Raw genomic sequence first — 17,506 nt, forward strand, 5'->3', positions numbered from 1 at the left:
GGTCCCTGGACCACACTTTGAGAAACACTGGTCTACGAAGATCATGACAGTGGTCCAGTCAAATCTTTTACTGTCTATGGTCAAATCCCAGCCGAGCTATACTAACTGTAGCTCAACTTACCTGTGCACGTAAACATACTGACTGACAAAAAATCAGAATGAGTAATTATAACAGATGAGTAGCCCTGTGGACACACAATATTGTTGGAAAATTGAGATATGTGAAACACTATTTGACTGAAACGGTAATCAGAAATAATTTGTTATAAAAAAAAGACAACTTTAGTAAAATGTTTTGACTAAAACTTGACTAAGATACCTTTAGTTTTCTTTTGACTAAAACTAGACTAAAATGACGAGACTAAGTTGACTAAAACTTGACTAACAAAAATGATATTTGAATGACTAAATATGACAAAGACTAAAAAGGACATTTCGTCACAAGACTAAGAATAAATTAAAAATAGGTGACAAAATGAACACTATTTTGCTGTCTAACAATCTGGGCTTCTCATAAATGAGGTTGTAATGAATTGGGTGCTGCTTCGAACTTCAATATCAACTTATTTAGCCGACTAAAGTGATGCAAGCTTTACTTTATACTCTCTTTCAGCGTCGGTTTAGTTTGCTGTTGCACTGCATATGACGGGAATATGAGACTCTGCAAGGTCTTATACAATTGCTATATCTGCTATCTGCTATGTAACTTCAAAATACGGATATGTATATGCAAGTTACCTCAAAGAAGCGAGCATCACTTTCAAACTGTGCACATGAGGAATTTTGTTTGTTCGTTTGCTTATCTTAACATAGTTGGTATCCAACTATGGGTTGAACGATAGAGCATAAATGCTCTTATATGATCACTATACATGCTGTGCCCTCTAAAAATATGCATTTATATGCAAGTTACCCCAAAAAAGCACCAAGTGATATAAAATATGAATATAAAATATTTATAAAATAATTTTGTTTGTTAGTTTGCTTAGCATAGCATAGAAAGTTAGCTAGCATGCTAGTGGGTCTTCCATTGATACTGCCTGGGGTTAGGCTTGCTAAGGTAAGTGCTTTCTATTGTTCCCTGGCAGCTGGTGTAACCTACAGCATGTTGAACCGTGCGGCTCAGTCCTGCACACGCCGCAAACAGCAGTACCGCGGATTGGAAGTTGCACGTGCTGGCAATCGAGCTAAAAGCCCAGACTGCTAACTTTCTTTCAAGCACTGCTCTCGAGGCATCGGGAGGGAGGTTTACCAATGTACATACTGTACAGCTACCCAGATAGCAAGCAGATATCGGACCATTAGTGGATACTGGTCAGCATCCCTCTCATCAGCCGGTATGCCACTGGCGGTCCGCTGTGGGACCACTATCAAGTCAGCAAGCACATGCTGGGTGACGGAAGGGTTATGGTTGGCAAACCGCTGCTGGTTTGCCAGCTGTGATTCGCTATCTGACTCATTAGAAAATGGTGGTTTATGGGTGGATTTTGGTTGGCAAACCGCTACTATTCCATGAGCATATATATAGGTCTTCAATCAGCCAAAGAGGACACATGTAACTCCTCTGCTAGTTACTCTCCATTGGCTCCCTATAGTAGCCAGAATTAAATTAAAATCTCTCACTTTGGCCTGTAAGACACTGACTGGATCTGCTCCTAGTTATTTCATTCAATAATCAAGACGTACATCCCCAACCGCCCACTGCAGTCTTCTGATGAGCGTCGTGTCGACCAGTCATACACACTAGGTCTAATTCAAGACTCTTTTCCTCAGTGGTTCCACGTTAGTGGAATGAGTTGCCCAGTGCTCTCCATTCCTGTGATAGTTTGGGTCGTTTAAGAGGGGTCTAAAGACATTGCTGTTCAACATGCACTTAGTTCTTTAAGCGCTTCTTATGCGTTATGGTTTGTATAATATTGTTTTATTTCCATTAGGCTGTTGATTAATTTGACATTATTTATTATTGATATGATAGATAGATAGATACTTTATTGATCCCCAGGGGAAATTCAAGGTCTCAGTAGCATACAGACAACACACACACACATTCACTAACAGCAGAAAAAGTAATTAAAGTATATAATATAAAAACACAACTAAGCAATAATGACTTGACCCGAGTTTGCGTGTTAGCCTGTGTGTGCACTCATAATGATTCTCTACAACAACTTTTTACTGCATTGCCATGAACAAAGTAAAGGCAAAAAGGTGTTTCTTTGTCGAACAAATTGGGATGCAATGTGAGCCTTGAATTGGATGCCATGCCGGGATTTGCTAGGATCTCAAAACCGTATTATGAACATGCTTTGCCAGAGAAACACATGACAGCGATCATGGGTCCGTGAGTAATTCAAACGAGAGTAATAGGTGTGTAGCGTTGGTTTGTGTACATGACGTTATTATTTTGCAGTCACTTCGTCTGTTTTTATAGGCCAGAAGGATCGATATACATGGTACCAATGGATAGCCCTGTGTCTCCTCTTTCATCTGATATGCTTGCCATATCTATGCGATCACGGGTTCACGAGTAATTCAAACGGGAGTAATGGGTGCGCAGGTGAACGCAGAGAAGTATAGACTGTAAATATGATGCAATTTGATTTAATTTCATGATTTTTTTTAATTTTCATACTTGATCGTACAGACAACTTCCACTTCTGCTTTGTCACGCAATAAAGGTTTCATCTCACTGCGATGGACAGTTCCGGAGCAATGTAACAGAGAAGAAAGAAACGAATAAACTCTATAAAAATAAAGGTCCAAAATTAGATCTGATAGGGTAGCATTTAAAATGGGTGATTTTTTTTTTTCACAAACTCCCGACCTATCCATGACCCACTAGATAAGAAACACTGACTTACAGTATCTACGTATTAAACCTAGCAACATAGTGATCTGCACAGACATACCTGTTCATACCACGAGGCCACAATGTTCTCCATGTACACATAACTGGTGAAAAATGCAACTATTCCATCTGGAACAATGGCAGACATCTCAAGTAGCAGGTTGCCATAGTTGCGAATGACAGCTATGAGAGGTTAACAAACCAGATTAGTACACTGTCAACTACATCTGATAGTGAAGTAAGAATGCTTTTAAACTTACCAAAATCTTCTCGTGTCTCATACTTGGAACTCATAGCCACCTGGTCATTGCCCCGTCCAACAATCTAAGGACACATAGCATCTGTGTTTATAGAGCACTTTATAAAACCATGTTACACAGTATTTTACAAAGGCAGCAAAATAGATCTCAAAAGCAACAGGTGTCAAAAGAAAATCAAAACGATTCGTTTTACAAAAACATTTTTAAAAATATAATAAAACATTATGTATATACAAACACTAAAATCATGATCAATGTTTAACATACAGTGGGTCCCAGTTAAGTTTGGACGGGTTCCTTCATGAATCAAGCACCCCATTTTCTCAGCAGAAATGGCACAAACTGCAGTTGACACAAACAACCACAAGGTGTCACTTGGGAGTTCTGCCACTACTATTTTTGACTTAGATAGATAGATAGATAGATAGATACTTTATTGATCCCCAGGGGAAATTCAAGACTTAACTGCTTCCATGACGCAGTGAGCCATTACCAAATATATATGATAATACAATAGCATGAGTTTATATATCTTATACCCTATTTGTCACGGTTACTTATAGATGTGATAGTGTAACGATAAGCGCATGAGACTTTCAGCGGGGGCACAGGAACTTAAATTGATCACGGTAGTTTAAGCTTACACTTAAACAGACAAAACATTCTAATATGAAAATGTAGATGCAATTGTTGTAAAATGGTGCAGCTCCTTTAAGAAAGCCCCTGTGCGCAGGGATGAAAGAGATAAAGCGAGAGGGGATGTGTGTTAGAACTTAGATGTGGAAAAAAAAAGTAGACGCGTGCTGTTGAGACTGGAGCGAAGTCATATTCAAAATAATGCAAAAAATAAACCGCAGATAAAACCAATTATCTTCATTCATTGCAACCCAGCATGCCTGCTTACCCGACGCTCAAACGAAAAAAGATATCAAAGCACTTTTTGCGCTTGAATGTAGCACAAATTTATTTTTAAACAGCTGGACAAATGATTTAGCTAATTGATTATAGCCTGCACACCAGCAATTGTTGAACATTTACCTGTACAAGACAGTAGCCCAGCCTAACAAGCATGTTGCATGCTGTAGGCCTACTGTAGAAATTTCACTTAAATTGCAACCAAGCAACATGCCTGCTTGCCCGACGTTCAAACGCGACAAAAAAAAAAAGATATCCAAGCAACAAGAGGGTTGAGTCTGAATGACACGGAGTTCAGACTCATATTGCTCCTCATAACCATCTATAAAAAAAGTGTTTTTTCTTTCCTTTTTGAGCACGTCCGAATCCCAGGACATAACGCACTGGACCTTATAATAGGCTCGAGATATAATTTCAAAGGGGGCAGATAGGGGCCTACTGCACTTAAAACTTAAAAAGATTGAATGAAGCTTCCCGAAATTTGAAATTGCGATCAGTGACTGGCATCGGGTGAAGCTTTTCGAAGTTGAACAGGCTATTAAAAACTATTTGCGCAACTCAATGTCACAGGAGAGACTGGGCTCTCCCTTCTATGAATTGAAAAAGACGTTATGCTACCTGCAAACTGGCCTATGATTTCATTGCTGAGTTTGCGACAAAGCAAGACAATGTTTTTTCAGAGTAAGGATATGGCGAGTCAGTGTAATTTATTTGTCCAATGTTAGCCTACAGACCAGTTTCCATAGTGCACATCTTATCAACAGTCGTGTGTGTTTCTGCTCATTGACAAATACCGTTCAGCACAATGATTCACGCCCAATTAATTTCCCCTGTTAAAGTGTTCGCCTTTGTTACACTATTTGGTTTCGTGATGTAGCCTATGATGAACACCATATGGCCAAATATGTGACTCAGCTAATGTTATAGGCTATACAATTTCCCCTCTTAAAGACAAGCTGGTGTAGCTTATTAGACTAGTCTACTTAAATGCACCGACGGTAGCCTTGGCTATGTGTAAAGTAAGGTATCGCATGATTTCATGGACGTAAGTTCATGCATCTGTCAAGTTCGCACAGGGCCTCGAACCATCTGTCAAGTTCGCGACCCCTTGCGACGACCCTGTAGCTCCTCCTAAGAGAGCGAGGGAAAAGTTAAAATACGCGATAAACCCGGGAAAAGTTGACAGGTTTGTTTCGGTCCCAGTGATTATTTGTGAAATTGTGCAAATGACAGCCTTTTCAAGGCATTTCAAGGAAGGTGTCGTATGCAAGCTCCCAAATTGACCCAGTAGCCTACAGAAGGCATCAATAAATTGTTGGGACTGGGGAGGGTCATGCGTTTTTTCTCAATCACTTTGGAGGGTCATAGAAAAATTTCTTGCTGGCGAGGGAGGGTCACGTCTTTTTTTTGACTAACGCTCCCAAAACTCCTCCGGTAGCCCCTTAAATAAATAACGAACAGTCCCTAATTGATTATAGCCTGTAGGCCTACACCAGCAATTGTTGAACATTTACCTGTACAGGACATTGACAGTAGCCCAGCCTAACAAGCAGATGTTGCAAAAAGACATCAAAAGACGAATTAATCAGAAATAAATAATGTAATCTGCATTGCTTTATTTAACAAACTGCAAGCAACAAGAGGGTTGAGTTCGCTGTGAGGCCAAACCCAAGAGCAGAGCCTATCTGTTAAGGCACTCGATAGGCTATATGGTAACGAGCTGTGTGCGCCTGGAAAGACAATAGAAGATGCTTTCTGAATAGTACAGCGAAGACGGCTCTGGTCATCCCATACTAACCAAGTCTAACCAAGGTCAATCTTGCCAAAAAAGCCCTCAAACCTGAAAACACATGAGGCAAAAGTGCAAAACATCACAAAACTAACTAAACTAACACGCGCATATTTTTGTATTGCAATAATTGTAGCCTACAGTTGTAACAGCGCGTAACAGTCGTTTTACTCCCCGTATGCGTTCATTATAAAGAACGTTTAACGTGTCCCAAAAACAGCTATCAACTAATCACCAAACGTCTTATAAACAAGTATTGCCAGGAGCAACACCTTGCAAAAAATTATAACAATAGGCCTAGGCCTTTATATGGCTCTCACCCAGCTGCGTGAATCACCTTGATGGTGAATGAAGTGTAAATTCTTAACTGGGACCCACTGTATTCAACAAATTTCATACTGTAGCCTACACTGCATTTCTTACAGAAAGTTGTATGCTGCATGCCAGTTTATGTATGCCGCATCTGCTGTCTCGTACCTCAACACTTGAGCTGCTGTCAGTTTAATTTCCGAAAACACAAAGTAGCTAGCCTGGGTGAACCCAGGACCAGCACAGCAAATTCAAATGTTCTATCAGATTCACACAGATTACAAAGTAGCCTATTGTGTATCAACAACACACAATAACTAGATGTACCGTAAAGGAGTACAAAATATGACCGCCGCTCAGTCCTGCACATTCTCTGCAAAAATAAATCACGCTTGTCAATTTGCCTCCATCTCCTACTCCATCCCCTACTCTTGCAACTTTTGTGTAAGTGTGCTTCGCTGTGTGTGTGTGTGTGTGTTTTCGCTTGTGAGTGTGTGTGAGGATAATGGGGTGTGTGTGTATGTCTGCTTGCCTGCATGGGTGTGTGTGTTTTATGTGTCTGTGCATATGTGTGTGTTTATGTGTGTGTGTGTGCATGCGTGCGTGTATGTATTTGTGTCAAGTCAAGTCAGTTTTATTTTTAATGCACATTTAACATGCACAGAGTGCAACCCAAAGCGCTCCACAAACAAGACACATAACAAAAAGACAAAAGATGCCGGACGGAGCAGCATAGTCGCCAGCGTACCCATGACACCAAGACATACAAGACAGACAACAAAACAAATAAACGAATAAAAAGTGGGCAATTCCATGCAAAGGTCATCCTTACCATGGAAAAAAAAAAGTTGTGCACACACAAATATAACTATTGTTAAAATGTTCATTTAGGTCTATATTTTATTGTTTGTAACTGATCTGATTGAATTTCATGGAGAATTACACTCTTTTTACATCATAAATGTGGTGTGCAACCATACAGAAACAACAGTTTTCACATGGCAATATTATACATATTTAAAAAGGGGATAAATGGACTCAAGGTTCCAACAAATTGTTATCATTTGACAAATTTCAGATTGACAAGGGAATGGTAGAGCAATGTGTATGCTCAGTTTGCCTTAAGAGCACAGCTCCTCACATTTGTAAGGGTTTTGTTTTTAACCCTTAGAACCCGATTGACGCAAAGTGCATCAAAAAACACACCCTTTCTTCTCCGTTACATTGCTCCGGAACCGTTCATCGCAGCGAGATGAAACCTTTATTGCATGACAGAGCAGAAGTGGGGCTTTCCGACGAGACTACACACTTGTCTGTACGATCAAGTATGAAAATAAAAAAAAATCATGAAATTAAATCAAATTGCATCATATTAACAGTCTATACTTCTCTGCATTCACCTGTGCACCCATTACTCTTGTTTGAATTACTCGAATATCAATCCTTCTGGCTTATAAAAACAGACGATATGACTGCAAAATAATGTCATGTACACAAGCCAATGCTGCACACCAATTACTCTCATTTGAATTACTCACGGACCTGTGATTGGATAGATATGCCACACATGTCAGATGAGAGAGGAGACACAGAGTTCATTTGATACCAAGTACATCCTTCTGGGTTATAAAACAGACGAAGTGACAGCAAAATAATAACTTCATATAGCTGGACTTACCCCACGTTTTTGTCTGTGTTTGTGACAAAGCATGTTTATAATCCAACGCTATCGTGTGTTTCTCTATGGCAAAGCATGTTCATAATCCGGTTTTGAGCATCCAATTCAAGGCTCACATTGCATCCCAATTTGTTCAACAAAGAAAAACCTTTTTGTCTTTACCTTCTTCATGGCAATGCAGTAATAAGTTGAGAATCATTATGAGTGCCTACACCATAGCCACACGCAGGCTAACACGCAAACTCGGGTCAAGTCAGGTCAGATCAGTTCGTGTCACAAATATGGAGCGCAGAAAGGTAATTTTTTCATCACTAAATAAAAAATGCCATTTATTTCCGTAAATCACACACCACATATGTCTGTAAATTGCTCAGCCCCAGAGTATACCTCCAACATGACAATTATATTGCCTGATTCAGGACAGTCTGCCCTACACAAACATGAAATGCACGTAGAGCTATGAGCTTGCTGTGGTGAGATACATGTCAAAATATAAGAATTTTTATAATACGCTTTTTCTATTTTAATTCTTAAAAAATCAAAATAAAATCAATGCTATTACTAATACATGAAATTAAGGCAGATCTGAATAGCCTAGACTCAAAACAATATATAATATGTGTGTGTGGCACTGACCAGAATAAATCCTTATGAATAAAGGTAGTGAAAATGCCCTAAAAACAGCTTAGGGTTCTAAGGGTTAAGTCAGCAAGTTCTATGGCCATGTCACATCCATAACGTTTTATAGGAAAAGTTTATGCTACACATACAGTGTTGATGCAGCAATGTCCAAAGTGTCTGTGCAAAGCTGATTTATATCAATGTAAGGTATGATTAACAAATTGTGCCCCTTTCTTACTTTTAAAACCTTTAATCAGGGCTTAAAATTCATTTTTCAAAATAGGGGGGAATTCCCCCCTTAGGTTATTCATGTAGGGGGGATTTACACAATTTGGGGGGGTCAATTCTGATACCAAGTCAAGTATTTGCGATTTTGATACTTTTTCCAAAAAGTGTTTGATTTTGGTGCCCCCACCACCCTGATCAGTAATATATACTGTAGTGGGATCATTCACAACAGTGGACATCCTAGATTCTGCTTGACTCTCTCCACACACACAAACACACACTGAAAATGATGGCTTATGTGATATGTTTCTATTTCATATATTTTTAAATTCATATAGAGTGTATTTAGTTAATAATGTATTTTTTTTGTATAGCATTTTACTAGTAATTACTAGTAGCTAAACATATTTAGTAATATGAATGCTTCATTTTGACGTTTAACCTATAACACTTAGGCATATCTTTAATGTGGTGTGTAGGTCTAATTGAGTGCACACTGGTGATGAGTAGGTGTAATTGAGTGCCTGTCACTTTAAGAAAATACGTGAGAGTAATTAGCCTCCTTTCAGCCTGACAGTTTTAGGCTAGTCGCTAGTGAATAAAAGTTGTGCATAGTGCATAAGGATATGTGGATGCAAATCATTATGTTAACGTGAAAAAGCTTAATGTAGCTTATGTCCCAAAACACCAACAAGTCGTTTTACTCCCCGTATGCGCTCATTATAAAGAACGTTTAACTTGTCCCAAAAACAGCTATCAATTAATCACCAAACGTCTTATAAACAAGTCTTGACAGGAGCAACACCTTGCAAAAAAAATTATAACATTAGGCCAAGGCCTAATAATGGTTGGAATGGAAAGATGCAAGTTATGTTTTAAAAACAAATGATCCCGTTACCCCGCAGAAGTTTCAAAGTAGCCTACACCAAGCCTAAGCCTATTCAGAACACCTCATCGAATGTCTGTAGTAGGCTACAACTTCGATTCAATAAAAACAATTTCTAAAGGAAATACATCACATCATTACTCCTGTCTGGATTCGAACTCAGGACTGCCTGAAAGTTGCAGACCTGTTCTGGAAATACGTGCATTAACCCACTCAACCGTCAGGCATCGCTATCTGCTTCGAGTAGGCCTATTGAGTAGGACTGTAGCCTACACTGGTTACTGTGGCACAGCCTTGAGTGACCGAATTTGTTTTCCTTTGGTCATATGAATGCTGTCATTTTGTTAACATTACTGTTAAGGAGATGCTGTAGGCAAAGGCTACATTTCAACCTTGTTACTGTAGTAAAAAAACTATAAAAAACTAAAAAAACAGAACTATTCACGAGGTTTCTGGGCAGCATATTTATGTTCTGTTAGCAAACGAACTTCTCATGACTGCCGACAAAGTAGCCTACTGCCAGCTGAGGAATAGGGTTGGGTATCGTTTCAATTTGAACGATTCTGATTCCAATTCCGATTTCTCATTTCGAATCCGGTTCCTAACGATTCTCGATTCTGATTTTTTTTAAAGGCAGGGTCAAAAAAAGTTTAGGATATTTTAAATGAGCTAGCTAACCAACGGTCTTTCTCTGGGTATCTGCACATTTTCCAAGTGCAAATTTAAAGACTTTTTAAGATCTTTTCAAGACATCTAAATGAAAATTAAGACTATACCACGACAAAAAGATATACATGACTGTTTATGCAATAGTTTTTTTTTTCCTACTAATTTTAACCCCCACCCCATTTTGGATGTCTACAGAAGTTACCAAATATATTTTGGCGAAATTTTAGGGTCTGGGCTGCTTGCTTTTGAAGCTGGCTGTAGGCTACATATTTGGTTTTGCTTACTGCTGAGACTGACTGTTCTTCACCTGTGTCTGTAGTAGCCTAGGGCTACTTGCCAAAGACATGTGCACTGGACTGGATTCCCGTCAATATTTTTTTTCAAAGTTAGACTAAGCTATTTACATATTTTAATAAGCCTACTTTATGTAATTTACTATGTGCATCTATTGTCCAATATGCAGCAAAGCAAATTAAAGTTAATCCACTACTTTACATTTTGCATACCAGTTGTCTCTAAACCAACCAAAGCTTGACTGAAACATTGTAAAACTATTGACTTGTTTTAAATGAATTAAGAGACAGGTCCTCCTCGCATGATCCTGCTGAAAACTGCTGGTTTCATCTCAAGCACGCACATATTATGAACGCACATATTTTTTTTTTTTATGTAGCAGTCTCCGACATTCAAAAAATATGCAGTTATATTTCACAACTTTTGCGAAGTAGGCCTAGCGTACTGGGAAACGCTGGCAAGCAAACTGCTGGTAGATATTACAGGTAGGCTATTATAACTTAGATAGATATTTTCTTCCCTAGGCTAGGCCAGCAACACATGCTGGAAAGATGCAAACAGATCATCTTAACATATAGAGTATTTCCTCCTGATTGCGAAGCACTGCACATAATTTGACCAGCGGTCTTCGCGTCCATAGTTTGTGAAACGATGCTGCGTCCGAGCAAAGACTTTAGATGCCAAGCGCAACTCCAAAAAGGAGAACAAATGAGCGTCTGGCTTGAGGCTGCGCCAAAATCCATATGTCCGGCCTAAATTCGAACATATGGCCAACCTATCGCTAACTGGTTTATAACTCTTTCTCCCGCTCATTCTACCATAGGCTCCCTCATTCCACGTAGGCTACCTGTGTATCTCTCAGGCCTCAGCTACACCACGAAAACGTCAGGCATATTATTTTGTACATAGGCCTACTGTATTATTACCGTTTTCACACCTTTAACCAAACCCGTGAAAAACATCTTCACTCTGCAACCACTACACTTCCTCCCATAGCCTAATAGCCTAGTCACTTATACAACTTATACTTATTGCGTTTTAAATACACAAAACTGGATGGAGACATCACTCGCTTTCTTGCACTCACTGGCAGGCCCATACGCACATTTAATACCTCTCTTTCGAAAATTCAGTTGTATTGAAGACTTTTTAAGGATCCGCGGGAACCCTGCTTTCTGAATGAAATAGTCTGACATTCTCCATGAATTTTAATTCTATGAACTATGCGCTTCTTCGTTGGTGTTCAGCCGTTTCTTCTTCCGGTCGGCGGACTGGGAATCGAAACTAGGAATCGAAATTTAAACTTTTGAACGATTCCGGGAAAATCGCAAAGATAGTCCCAGTTCCAACCAATACTCGATATTCGATACCCAAGCCTACTGAGGAAGCTCTCATTTTAAAACATTACTGAGAGACAGGTACTGTACAATCAAGAAATCTTGCCACTGAATCCAAAACTATGTTTGACATATATGTACAAAGCTTATAGGCTACAGTGGACTAGCATGTTGCAGGGGCTGCAAAAAACACAGAGAAACAACACACTGAAAACTCGGCCAATCACAGCCCTTGCTGTCGAACAGAGCGGTTCGACCGTGGAACGCCACAGCAGACTTATGCTGCCCCCAAGCGGCTGCAGTTGTACTTACATTTCACCCAGCTGCGTGAATCACGTTGTTCGTGAATGAAGTGTCCATTCTTAACTACTACCCACTGTATAAGTATAAGTATAAGTATATATACTCTTTTGATCCCATGAGGGAAATTTGGTCTCTGCATTTATCCCAATCCGTGAATTAGTGAAACACACTCAGCACACAGTGAGGTGAAGCACACACTAATCCCGGCACAGTGAGCTGCCTGCAACAACAGCAGCACTTGGGGAGCAGTGAGGGGTTAGGTGCCTTGCTCAAGGGCACTTCAGCCGTGCCTACTGGTCGGGGTTCGATCCGGCAACCCTCCGGTTACAAGTCTGAAATAATGAGCTGTAAAGTAACTCAGACTTTCAAAAAAATTATTTAAAGGCACACTATGCAAGATTTTCACCTTTACAAACTTGTAATAGGCAAATCGTTCATCTAGCATAGCTATACAGCATAGACATAGCGAGTCCCTACCGAGAAAACCAGCCATGCAACTTCCAAGAGCGGCGCCCCGCCAAATCTCGTGAGAATAGATAGTCAGTAGATATAGCTCTTTGGAGATAGTTTCTGCCAGTTGTTAATCCTTCACCTCCACAACAAAAGCATTAGCATTTTGTACCGGGGGGGTAAGTCGCGAGAAGTTTGCTATTTACAATAGCAGAGTAACATAAACACATTGTGAATACTCTAGAGCAGTGGTCCCCAAACTACGGCCCACGGGCCGGATACGGCCCGCCACCTCATTTTGGGTGGCCCCCCAAGACATGTCCGTAGTATATAGCATCCGGCCCGCACGGGAGTACAACATCGTCAAACTAAAACCTCCACAATTTCCCCCATTTATTCTCTATGGCGAGTCAAACAGTACACATGTAATACTCTTTTTGTCCACCGGTGGTTGTTTTGGCGCTGTTTTGCGTTTGCCATAGAAAACGGAATGAAATGTAGGCTACCTGCAAACAATGTGAGAGGCCTATGCTGACTGCATCAGTGCTTAAAGTATTTTAAAAGTTTATCAATTAATTGTTAATAACTAACTAACTTCTATTCAAGTCATTTTTCTGTGACTTTCTGGGATAATTATTTCTATTTTTTATTCACTCGTTCAAATGTTCATACAAAGAGTTCACAAAGTTCTCATTAGGTGACTGAAAGTTAGAATGGTGGTCATTTCAGACCACTTCAGCACTTCATAAAATTCTCATAGTTTGAGAACTTTAAATTATTTGTAGGATATTCACAACTTGAGCTGTGTATGCAAAGACACAGAATTCAGAGTTCACACATTTTTAATAAAATATACTTTTGGGACTCCCTGCTAATACTTTTGGGAATGCAAACGTTTTTTTATTAGTATTATTTAATTTTACACTGATATGGCATGATGACAATATAAACACAGCTAACAATGGTATTAAACTGCAATAGCCTATGATTAAATGTAATAGAATATTCAACTAAGGTAGACTGCTGTTGTTCACAGCACTAAGCTATTTATGGTTACTGATATAGAACTACTCCGAGTCTCTGGCCCTCTCTTGGAGCCAGGCATAGTGAGCTGGCCCTTGGAAGAAAAAGTTTGGGGACCACTGCTCTAGAGGGAATGTAAACCTGCATAGTATACCTTTAAATGATATCAACTAATTATTGTTATCGCAAAATCACAAACTATAGAGATATTATTTTTTGTCCATATCGCCCACCCCTACTATCTATCTACGGCAGGGGTCTCAAACTCAAATGAGCTGGGGGCCAATTCTGCCAACGTCATCTGATTGGAGGGCCGGCTATTTCTGAAAATGCAATGTTCTTTTTTTCAAATACCACACAAAACTGCAAACAGAAAGTGCAAGTGTTTTTATCTAGTTTTAGACACCTGTGCTAGCAACCTTAGCTTATAAATAAAATAATGATAAAATAAATATTAATATAAATTATAAAATAAATGAAAAACATAAAAACAGGTATGTGTGTGTGTTTCACACACCAAAAAAAAAATATTTCCTCTCATAACTTTTTTAAACCTGGCAAACTAGGCATCAGGGTTAAGAAAGCCATTGCCAACACCATTGGATTTTTATATCAAAATGTCAAAAGGCCATGGCTTGAAAGTGGCCAGAGATAAAGTCCTACTGTAAATGTAAAAATCTTTGAGTAAAACAAAAGTTTATGAACGGGGTAAATTTACCCATCTAATTTGTCACTGGATGGCAAGCACCTCAAATTATGCACCTTTCAGTAAATACTGGATGAACATATTTAAGCAGGTTTACTTTCCTTTTTTCATATTACCCACATAACAAATTAAAAGGAAAACACCTAAGATGTATACCAACACCTAAGATGTTGTGGTTTAGTAATAGATTACTACAATATAGGCCTACAATAAAGTATTCTGGTCAAACAGTTCCTATCACGGGTAATCTGCAGTACCCAGAAGTTCGCATCATATTGCGGGTGACTTTGTAGTTCTTTAGAGCCCTATTTCTACTAGCCCTGCTGTCTGTACCACATCCATTACGGACACTATCATCACGATTACCACTGCAACCTCCAAGCTATGTTGGGCAGAGGGTCAAAACAAGCATGGTATGCTTAGTGGACACCGTTGTATACACGCACCTCCATTCACAGACGCACCGTGACTATCACTGTCATAGACGATAGAGGATATTCTCCTTAAGAATTAGAATAGGTGAATAACATAGCTTACCTAAGACTTCATCACACGTGAACGTTTTTCAACATTTGGTGTAGGCCTATTTCTGCTTAATTTCTGCTTCAATTTCTGCAACACTATGGCCTGCATCGCTTCCGCGTCATTACATATGCACGTCTTTGTGTTTCTCGCGTGTAATACAAGTATTTCCTGAAAACTATGCGCAGCGATTTTGGGTTTGAATCAAGCTCTGGATGTCTTGCACATAGTGGAGCAGAGTATAGGCCTACAAATGAGATTTGTCACCGTACCTGGATCTATCGTCTATTTTAATCAGTATCGTTGTTTGTCGCAATTAATAGCCTCAAGGGCCGGATTACATTATTATTTTGTCATACGTCGCGGGCCGGAATTGGGCAGGACGCGGGCCGGATTTGGCCCGCGGGCCGGGTGTTTGAGACCCCTGATCTACGGTATGTACAGTATTTGAATTGAATTTCAAAGCTTTGTAAGAAAAACATCCCAGTTCTGTCCATATGTTTACATGTGCAAGTGGTATTAGATTTTCTCGTTCAATGAAATTCCACCTACCATCTACTTTGGAATGGCAGGAATTGCCTCAAAACAAAGGAATTCTACTTGGAACCAGGTGGATTTTCTATTTTATAACACATTTTCTGCTGTGTTGTAGTGTTGCACGGTGTATCGATACTAAAAAGGTATCACGATGCCTTCACGCATAAAAAAACAATATGATTTTCGACGTTTTTAGAATCGATACTTTATTAAAATAATAACGTTCTGTGTTTGTGTGAACTGCTGCTCTCACTGCTCCTTGCACGCATCTAGGCAAGTGGGCGTGTCCTCGGCCTTGTGGATAAAACAAAAGGTGAAGTGAAATCTGCAACTATTTCGGATACATCGCAAATAGTGAAGGCAAGCCATCAGGTACACAGGGGCCCGTTTGTAAAATATGTTTCAAAGTCATTTAAAAGCAGTAGGCTACGCATGGAACTTGGCTAAACACCTCGCAGACATATCCCAACAGCCAAGTTCTTCTCTTCTGTTTTAGTCTAGCCTAAGTGAAACGAGTATATGGTTCTCTGGGATAAAGCGAACCTTCCTTCATCAATGCATTTTGACGAGACATAACGAGCTGTAATCATTTTGACGAGACATAACGAGTCATAATCATAGGGTGCTAACGTGATGAAAGCGCAATGTTCACGCCAGAATAACATTACCATAACTTGTAAACAATCTATTTCATGTTCGGTCAGTACTACTGGTAATATTTGTCATGGCATGTAGACTGCAATTTGTTTTATAATTATTGGCCAGATGTAAGATAGGATACCCGAAATGCGCTAATTAAAGGCCACGGCATATAATACCACCAAAGCGTGTTGAGTCCTAATAATAATAGCGGCTTATTGTTACGTGGTAGCAAATCATGTTATCAAAGAAATAGACGTAATGTAGGAATGCCCACAGATATATTGCAACAGGTAGGCTAATGGTGTAGGCCTATCTGACGAAGACCTGAGTGGTTGGAATGTCGTACTTGTACACTGGGCGCAAAGAAGACTATCCTCACATTTTTACCTTTGCAACTGTCAAAGAAATCCCATGAACACGGGAAGGCCTAGGGTAGCCTATACTGTAAATCAGATGGCCTAAAGATTAGGCCCCTCTGCATAGCATTCAGTAATTTGCATGCAGTAATTTCAACACTGACCTTGATCTAGCCTAGTTTGGCTATTTAAAGCTACTTTATTGCCAAAACAACACAATGTAAATGAACTATAACAAACAATAAAGGACTTAATCACACAAAGTAGGCCTACTATTTTACTGACTATAAAAAATGATAATTATGTAGGAAGTTTAGAACCCAGAGTTGACCTGCACACTACAAAAGTGCACCGAATTCAACACAAATGATTCAATACACTTGGAGGAGGTATGAGTCCTTTCTTTTCCAGATATCTTAGGATTTCGCCGTAGTATCGTTTCAGTATCGAGCATCGTGATATTTATGGCAGGTATCGTATCAAAGTCATAATTTTGGTATCGTGACAACACTACTGTGTTGTCTACTTTCCTCCCTGAAAGACATTTTTAAATGATCTAAACATGGGTGCACTACACATTTATTACAGTGTGTATTACAGATGATATCAAGAGCTACTTACCAGGGGACATAGACAGGTTCGTGCCAGTGTCATTGTGAAAGATGACATAGTGACTGGACGGAAATCCAGAATACGAGGATAGATATCCAAAGGAGACAGTGTCTTGAAAATATGAGACAAAAAGTGCCATCAGCAGTGTTAAGAATAATATGAATTAAAGCATTCTGACAAGTAACTAAAATGAAATGTTACATACATGTAAATAAATACAAGAGAGTTATTTGTTTAAAGTGTGTAGTGCATTGACTTTTACCCCTGAGGTGATGATGACCGTTTGGAACCGTTCAAACACTGGCTTGATGGCAATAGAAGCATCCATACAACTGCAAACAGACAACAACCTTTCAGAATGAAATAAAGTAATAACATGAAGTGAGCCAGTTGATACCGAAACCAGGCTTGTGCAAAATTCCAGAATTGAATTGAAACTGGCTCTTAAATTCCAATTCAATTATTGAATTTCACTTGCATTTCAATTGAGGTAGCAAACAGGAACCAGAATTGTGCACAAC

The 17,506-nt window shown here is 39.4% G+C and overlaps 1 protein-coding gene across 2 annotated transcripts in view; it reads right to left on the minus strand.

The window, feature by feature from the left end:
• Positions 1-17,506, minus strand: part of ercc2 (excision repair cross-complementation group 2) — a 155,387-nt gene that overhangs the window by 15,753 nt on the left and 122,128 nt on the right. For both annotated transcript variants that reach the window (XM_048264434.1, XM_048264435.1), the window contains exons 14-17: positions 17,248-17,317; positions 16,995-17,096; positions 3,109-3,172; positions 2,910-3,031 (exon numbers count right to left, since the gene is read on the minus strand). In XM_048264434.1, the coding sequence (XP_048120391.1) occupies positions 2,910-3,031; positions 3,109-3,172; positions 16,995-17,096; positions 17,248-17,317 (358 nt within the window). The remainder of the gene's footprint in view (positions 1-2,909; positions 3,032-3,108; positions 3,173-16,994; positions 17,097-17,247; positions 17,318-17,506) is intronic.

The sequence above is a fragment of the Alosa alosa genome, chromosome 15 (genome assembly GCF_017589495.1).
Source record: "Alosa alosa isolate M-15738 ecotype Scorff River chromosome 15, AALO_Geno_1.1, whole genome shotgun sequence".
NCBI lineage: Eukaryota > Metazoa > Chordata > Actinopteri > Clupeiformes > Clupeidae > Alosa > Alosa alosa.